The sequence below is a fragment of the Apaloderma vittatum genome, unplaced genomic scaffold (assembly GCF_000703405.1).
Source record: "Apaloderma vittatum isolate BGI_N311 unplaced genomic scaffold, ASM70340v1 scaffold3760, whole genome shotgun sequence".
In the NCBI taxonomy this organism is placed as follows: Eukaryota; Metazoa; Chordata; class Aves; order Trogoniformes; family Trogonidae; genus Apaloderma; species Apaloderma vittatum.
Window position 1 is genome coordinate 31,684 of NW_009696018.1, and position 8,469 is coordinate 40,152.

Consider the following 8,469-nt stretch of genomic DNA (forward strand, 5'->3'; position numbering starts at 1 on the left):
CTGGCAGGCACCTGCTTCCACTCCTCCCCATCCTTTAGGTCCTCTCCTTTTGCCTGATGGCCAGAGGGGAGGGGATTTTCTGCTTCTTTTGGAGCTTGCTGCTTACGCCTCAGGAAGTGGCTCCACCAGTCTATCTCTCTCCGACTCCCTGATACTCCTCAGCCTTTCTACTTCATCCTTCAGCTCAGCCACCAGGCTGAGCAGACCGTTCACCTGGTCACATCTGACACAAGTGTCATCTCCACTACCCTCCGTGGCAAGTGCCAGGCTCTGGCACTCTCTGCAGCCTGAGGCCTGACCACCTGCACGCTTGTGTGGGGCCTCTGTCTGGCATCATGGCAACTTCTCAGCGATATGGACCTATCTTTCAATAAGATCTCTTGCTTCTACAGTACTTGTGTGTCAGACTAGGTGCTCTGGGACAGGTATTTGTGCTGCTATTTTTGAACCAAATTGATTTCAAAGACTACCTATCAAGCAAATGTGTATTGCTAGAAGGTCTATGCTGGAGGTGTTGAAGGATTGCTATTGGAAATAATAGCTTCTCATGCAGAACTAGAAGGGTCAATCAAAGAAGGTATTGTTTGTTCTCCATTACTGTTGTGAGTTGGATTGAAACATGCTATACAGCAACACTTGTTTGGAGAGAACAAAGCACTTGTCTTTGTGAACAGAGTGTATTTTTCTTATTAATTAGGGGAGACAGAGAGAATCATACCAACAGAAGCAGATGCTCTCTGGATTTGTGGTAGTGTGCACATATACCCTTTCATTCAATATGCCAGTTGCACATACAAAGGGCTAACACTCCACACCTTTATGTAGCACGTGACCCACAAAACTTTTCAAAGCAACCAGTTCGCAAGTGTGTTTCAGAGGAAATGTGAGAAAAGCAGTTGCTCTTAGCAAAAAGGCCACATTGGATAGCTAAGCTCTTTTCCTTCTACTTAATCTGAAACACTTGGTCCAGGCTGAAGTTGCTTGTACAGTGAACCTAATTCATGGTAAAGACAGGGGTTACTTTGAGTGTGGGGGGAAAATTGTCTTCTCAAATGTTCATTCCTTTTCATGCAACCTAGTGAGTGAGAGGTCTTATCCAGGATACCCTAGATCTGAACGTTGAATCCCTTCTGTCTTTGGGAGACTGGAAGCCTCCTCTTTTACTCCTCAGTTCTGGCAATAAACAATATACTGTTCTGAGTTATGAACAGATTGTGCTTCTCCTCGTAGGATGATGCCATTTTGGAGAAAAAATCTTAATAGTTTCTTTTGGTCAAAAGCAGAAGTTTGGCTTTACCAGATGTAAACTCGGCAGTCTATTGGGAGAGCTGTATTGATGCTTGCTCTACAGCCTTTTTCCATATGATAATCATGAAATAAAATGCATAAACAATCTTGGTTGTATATATGACTCTATGAGATTGTACTACATGGACACATGCACTGCATGAAGACATTTAAATCCCGACGCAAACTATGATGGAGGTATAGCTTGTAGTTTCTTAAGCTCCTGAATATTCCCTGCCTAGTCATAGTTCCACTATTTCTATACATCTAGGGTACCCATTGAAAAGAAAGCTGGAGAGTGATGATGATTGCTCTGTAGCTTGGGCCTCATGTAGATGTACTCAGGGAATGCTCTTGCACCTGATGACTTTTAAGTGTTGAGGAGTCCTGTTGTCATAGCCTGTTCTTAGTGTTGGCTCACATACTTCATGCATCCTGTGGTTAAAGTAGCTGGATTTTCAGCTCTTCTAGGTTTTTTGGGAGGATTTTTATTGTTTTGTTAACATTTTGTTAACATTTTGTTAACATTTCTTTGTTATTTTCTCTTAATTGCCTGTTGAATGTCAAATGTACTTGCTACTGTATTTCTAGCCTTCATGCTGGAGTGTTGGAGTATTGGAGTATGTCTAGCTTTCCTTTCAGTCAACAGAGTTTAAGTCACAAATTCATACAGAATCTTCATATTTTCTATAGTTGCATGAAACATGGAAGTCTTATTGCACAGAACCCTCCTGTGGCATTGTTTTTTCATTTTAACAATGTAATTAGTTTTTTGAGACCGATTTATGCATTTTTACTCCAAAGGAGCAGGTTTTTCCAGTTAGTCTGACTTTTGTCTTGTTGGCACATACATTATTGATGTAGTTGTGGTTTTTTTGCAGGAGTTATTATTTCCTACGTAACGTATCTTTAGTAATGAGCAATTTCTCATTTTTATTTATTTATGACTACGTAAAGAAACAAGTGTTTTTACCTGTAACCTGACAGTAATCATAGCAGTTGTTTGAATACCACTGGCTCCAAAATTACTAATTCCATTTATTTAAAGGTCTTAGAGAAGAGCTAAAATTTTCAAATAAGTGAGATCTCATGTGATGGGGAATTGTGCCAGCAATTTGGAAAAGGTTGGCTGGCCAAGAACAGAATGTCCTTTGGTTTGTTAACCCAGCAGATATCTGAGGCAAATGATGGGTACTGCCCCTTGCAGCCAGCATGTCTACAGAATGGTGCGGTCTTCTCATCCACTATAATACCTAGAGACAGAGTTCTGAATGGTTTCTGGGACCGCAGTGACCTTAGTGTTTAGCATAGTGCTGTAATTTATTGTGTGCTGCTTACTGTCAATTCTGAATAAAAACGCACCGTTAGGTAAAGTTGTTAGAGGGATGAGTTAGCAGACTTCTCTGAGCAGCCGTGCTAACATTAAAGTGTTCAAGCACAAGCTGCTGTTTTTTACAAAGAAATGAACAATGAATAAACTGTGTTTCTGGAAACTGTGCTGGAATCAATCACTGCTCCTAGGAGTAAGGCAGATTGACCAGATGGCTCATGAGAGATATTTTTTAACCCAAATGAGTTTACTATTTAAACTTAGATCTATAGCCTACTCTTGCAGCACTAGATGCTTGTATGGTAAGTCATAGTTATACAGCTTATAGGGTGTGTTTTTCTTGGCACAGATCTAGACACTGAAGTTTCATTAAAAATTATTCTCAAAAGAGTGATGAAAACACACATAATGTTTTATAAACTAGACTGTAGATTCGTAGTTAGCAAACACAAGTCAAGTTGGAGGCTAGCTCTGCATTTAAGGCTAAGCAAGTGTCTGAAGGATCAAAATGAGAGAGTTTACAATTAATTTTAGATAGCTAATGAATTTATACGTTTTTTCTACTTCTAGACAATCAAACGCTAAATATTTACTTCTGGAGGATATATGCTTTTTTTTTTTTTCTTTTTAATAAAGTTGTCCAGGAATAAGTAAGTCCTTCTAAAATGTAGCAGAATGGGCTGAATCACTTACATATATAATTTTGAACAAAAGACTACAGAAAGATAGGTAACCTTTTTGAAGCATGGATACTTTCTACTTTTTACATTGAAAAATGTATGTCTATATTATATTTACATTAAATCTGTATTACACATACATTTATATTAAATCATGGATCCTTCTTCCACTGGTATATTTTAATTTGCAAATTCAGTGGCATATTTTTAGCATATTTTTAGCATATTTTTTGGAGAGCAGTCATGTGTTATAAAATGAACTGCAGGAACTTTCCTATTAAAGATGAGTCTGATTAATTGCAAAACATTTCCTGAAAATTTCTGAATATTTGATTGTTTCCAGAACATGTGTTTATAATTGTCATCTCAGGCATCACTTTTGTTGTAAACAGAGAGCCCAATGTTCCATTGTGGAAGCTGGAAAATATTTCGCTTGATTTCAGTGACTTCAATGAGATCAGTCCCAGAAGTTTTATGTCCTCTCAAGAAGATCTAGCAGAATTTGGCTATAACAACAGGGAGTTGCATTTTATATTTTGTTTTAAGTGAAATTGTTTTAAATATCGTTGCTAACTGCTGTATGTATGTCTGACCACCTTCTGATTTGAACTGTTTCTGTATAATTATTTTTTCTGCTTCCACATGTACTGTGGTAATAATGAGGAATTTGTTGTGTTTTTGGAAGGGAAACTTAAAATTAACAGGAGCACTAATCTCTAGCTTAACATAAATATAACTTGTTTTCAGTTTGGAACTCTCTGTACATTGAGAAGCTGGTTTCCAGGGTTTGGTTTTGTTGTTTTAATTTAGCTGCTTATAATGACAGCAGCAGGTACTTTAAAGTCATGTTAGTGAAACTTCACTTTTTCTTTCCAACAAGCCTATGTTCTATACAGTGATCTCTGTTGTATTTGCAAGTCACTGATTTGTTCCATGTGTTTTCTTAGTACCGAATTTGTTGCAAATCTGTTTGACACATTTTGTGCTAAGATGCAATGACTTCAAGGTCTTTTCCTGTGATTTATGAAGATGGGCAGATAACAATTCTGCATTCTCAATAAGACTATTTTTCTGTCACACCTATAATGAATTTAGTTTTCTCCCACAAACCAAACTAGAAGGCACATACTGTTTTATAAACATGTCAGGTGAAAGGCTGCAAAGAATCTGACCGACTTTATTTGAGCAGCTGGATGAGATTCGTGTCTTCTTGATGTGAATTAACATTTATATGTAGTACAAGCCTTCTGTCTGAACATCAGCATTGGCAGTGCTAAATAAGCAAGAATTAGAGTTCATAGCTACTACATTTCACATAATCAGAGTTGTGTCCTAGTCACAGGTAGCAAACCCTAAAAGTAGGGTGAGGGTACTTTAAAGGATGAGTTTGTGAAGCAATGTTTTATGTTACAGATAAAAGAAAATCCAAGAATCAAAAAGTATCCGAAAGTGGAAGAGAAAAGCGATATTCTTACAAGTTACCTCAGGAGTACAATATAGAAACTGTGGTGGTTGCAGATCCAGCTATGGTTTCATATCATGGAACAGATGCTGCCAGAAGATTTATTCTGACCATCTTAAACATGGTAGGAAATTCAAAATTAATTTTGACATTTTGCCAGCAATGCAAGTGCCGCAGGCTGATTTTATTGCTACTTTTAATTATTCTGACTTAGCACCTGTGAGGGACAGTCAGTACATGACCATCAGCAGGCTGTCAAGGCTTATTCTATACGCTTTGCAGCATAAAACCATGGTGTAGCAGTCTTTTCTGTACCGTCTGCATTATATCTTCAGGAAGGCCAGAAAGTGAGAACTTAAAAAGATGTGGTTTTGGTTAGGAGCTCACGATGTTGTTGGGAAGTCTGTGGTATTGGGTGATTTTTCATGATCTATATTTGTTATGAAAAGATGATGTTGAGAAGGATTGTGCGATCATTGGTGACTGAGAAAAACCAAAGGGTAATGCACTCAGACACTTATATCCATTTTCAGCTCTATGCGTAACTGTAGTGCACTCATTTTGGTGCTTAAAACAGTGGAAACTAGCATCTGTAATGTACAAGCAAAGATTGTTCTGAAGAAGTAGCATTAGCTGAACAATAAATAAAAACTGTAACTATCCTGAAAAATAGGAAGAGTTACTGCAATGTCCTGACCCAGAACCGTTCAGGCCACAATCTTGGATTTGCCTGAATAGAAATTTTCATGTGACTAGTATTATATGCATCTGTGAGTATTTGGAGAAATGGCCATGACCATTGAGGGGAAAATAAATTCTGCCTAAGCTCTGTTTTCCCTTCAGAAGACCACCACCATACATTAGCGTAATGTTCTGTCCCAATTACCGAAAATTAAAGCAGTGACAGAAGAATATGATAGATTTTTGAGATTCTTTGAGGTTTTACTATTTTTAGTATTCAATGTGTCGTGTGCAATTCAAGAATGTATTTTTGTTTACTGTTTTTTATCTTAGGTTTTTAACCTTTTCCAGCACAAGAGCCTTGGATTGCAAGTAAATCTTCGGGTGACTAAGCTTGTCCTCCTTCATGAAACTCCAGTAAGTATATCTTATCTTCATCTAGAGCCTGTAAAGGGTAATGCTGCTTAGGTTGTTACTCTGTGAAGGCTTTCAGTACTCACCAGCTTGGCTGACAATCTTCTAAGTTAGCCTTTGTGCATTATTTAATTATCTTCACTACTGGGCAGCCATGGTGAAGACTAAACGTCTCCTAATTTATGTACTGTACATATTCTTTACTGTGAGGGTGGTGATACACTGTAACAGGTTATCCAGAGAAGTTCTGGATACCCCCTTCCTGGAACTGCTCAAGTCCAGGTTGGACAGGGCATTGAGCAACCTGGTCTAGTGGGAGATGTCCCTGCCCACAGAAGGGGGGTTGGAACTAGATGATCTTTAAGGTCCCTTCTAAACCAAACTGTTCTAGATTCTGTTCTTCTATGATGTTGAGATTGTTCTGTGCTTGTAGTCGTAAATCAGTTGAACAAAAATTCCTTGCGAAAATCAGTTAGTTCTTAAAAAAATCTGCTTGTGTTCTGTTTTTTGTGCATTCATATAGCTCGATACAGAAATCATGTGCCTTAACCCTAGTGGACAGTAGAAGGAGAACTGATGTTCTTTATCAGCCAGGCTCTAGACAAACAAAAGGTGCTGTGATATAGCACTATTCCTGAACCTTTCAGGCATCATCTCAAATCCTGTTCTTTCTTTCTGAAGGAAGATGAGTCAGCTGATGTCTTGATTGAGACTTTCTATTAACCTGTGGTTTGTATGTCCTATTTCAGGTCAATGTCAACTTGATTTTTTGTGTTTTTTTCTGCAAAATGTTGTGGAGGTCCTTCCATACTTTAGTTAGCTCTTAAGAAAAAAGGATTCTCTTGTCCATGCTTCTGATTTTAAAGGATTGTATTTTTTGAGTTAATAAGAACGTATTTATTTCTTCAGTGTCCTCTAGTAGGTAGAGAATTCTCATTTCATGTTCAAATCATTCTACCTTGAATATATTAGGCCATAAAAAGGAGAATATTTTTGCTAACTCAGTCAAATAATGTTCTTAGTTCTATTTAGAGAATCTTCATTTTAATAAAATGAGTTGGTTTTTATTTCCAGGCAGAGATGTATATTGGACATCATGGAGAAAAAATGCTGGAAAGCTTTTGTAAATGGCAACATGAAGAATTTGGGAAGAAGAATGATATACACTTAGAAATGTCAACAAGCTGGGGAGAAGACATGTCGTCAGTTGATGCAGCCATACTGATCACAAGGTGAAGTACTGAAAGATGAATGTTAAAAAATAGGCAGTGGCCTAATATAACCATAGATCTAAGAAACTGATAGATGACCAACACAAGATTTAGTTTTGCAGTGAGGAGGAGGGCAACTTCCTGCCTCTATCCAGAACTCAAAGGTGGTAGTAAGGATGATCCCAGAGAGTAAAGACCTGAAATGACAAACATGTGTTTCTTCTGTGGCTATACAGCTAAGGCCCTAGATGGGATACCTCTCTCCATGTGCCATTGTTTAAGACAGACAGGTCTGTACATAGACCTGTATATACTTTTATAGAAAACACAACAGCATATTTGGACCATTCAGAGCTGAATCAGCATGACATTAGGCATGTTAATGAGCTGTACTTCTCTCTAATAGATCTAATGTGTTTCACTGTGTGCTCAAAGTGCACCATGGACACAACATGTGGTCTTTAGCCCCAGCAGTGTGCTCCCAGATCTGCAGTTCCTTATAATTCTTATATGTCAGACATTTCACACATTCAGAAGGAAATGTGCTTCCAGCTCACCTCTTGCCTCTCAAGCCGATGCTGTCATGGTGTATTCTGTAAGTGGTGCACAGGGGGATGCATCTTCGTGTTCAGACAGTATACAGCCATTATCCAAAGAAAAGGACAGAATGACAGTTCAACTGGTCTAGGGTTGGGCTGTATTTGAGGTGGACCTTGGACTGGATGGCCTTCAGGGTTCCCTTCCGAAGAGTATTCCTGTGATTGGAATGCCATTGTGCTTTCCCATGCTAGTTGGTGACATGGTACCCTAAACCCATGTGTGATCTTTAAACTTACATGTAGCCTTGTACCATGTGTTCAGGGCAATCTCACTAGGAAATATATGCATTTTTTGAAAATTAGTACATTCTGGTCACTCCAGTGTCTCTAGTGTATTCCACATTTCTGAAGCAAAAAAATGCTTCCCTAAATTTAACTGTTTTGGTGAGCCAGCCACATACTGGAAGGATGAAATGAAGAAGTCCAAATTGTGTGTGGTGACAGCTTTCTTGCTACTTTTGCACCACACCCATCCCCTCTTGCTCTGTGCCATCCTCCTCTATTTGTTGTGTTTGCCTGTTTTATGGGTTGTTGGGGGCTTAGAGAGGGCAGTTTAGTTTTTGGTACACATTTATGCATTAGCTAGACAGTAGTCCTTCACACACCCTCCTCCAAAGTACTGTGAAAGACGTAAGAAGTAATGTCCTCTATAACAAATTTCCATTAGCTCATCAGAAAACATACTTGGGATGACAGGCTGGAAAGAAGTTTTTCAGATTAAGACCAAAACCTGACTCTAACGGCAGTGAGTGTGTCAGTGGGGGAAGAGTGTAGATAGAGGAGGAAAGGTGTCAGAATTAGGAAA

The 8,469-nt window shown here is 38.5% G+C and overlaps 1 protein-coding gene across 1 annotated transcript in view; it reads left to right on the top strand.

The window, feature by feature from the left end:
- LOC104276700 (A disintegrin and metalloproteinase with thrombospondin motifs 19-like) overlaps window positions 1-8,469 on the top strand; it is a gene marked incomplete at both ends in the record, with an annotated part of 92,620 nt that overhangs the window by 31,677 nt on the left and 52,474 nt on the right. Inside the window, 3 exons of the mRNA XM_009873115.1 lie at window positions 4,711-4,883; window positions 5,774-5,857; window positions 6,929-7,086. Of these exons, the coding sequence (XP_009871417.1) occupies window positions 4,711-4,883; window positions 5,774-5,857; window positions 6,929-7,086 (415 nt within the window). The remainder of the gene's footprint in view (window positions 1-4,710; window positions 4,884-5,773; window positions 5,858-6,928; window positions 7,087-8,469) is intronic.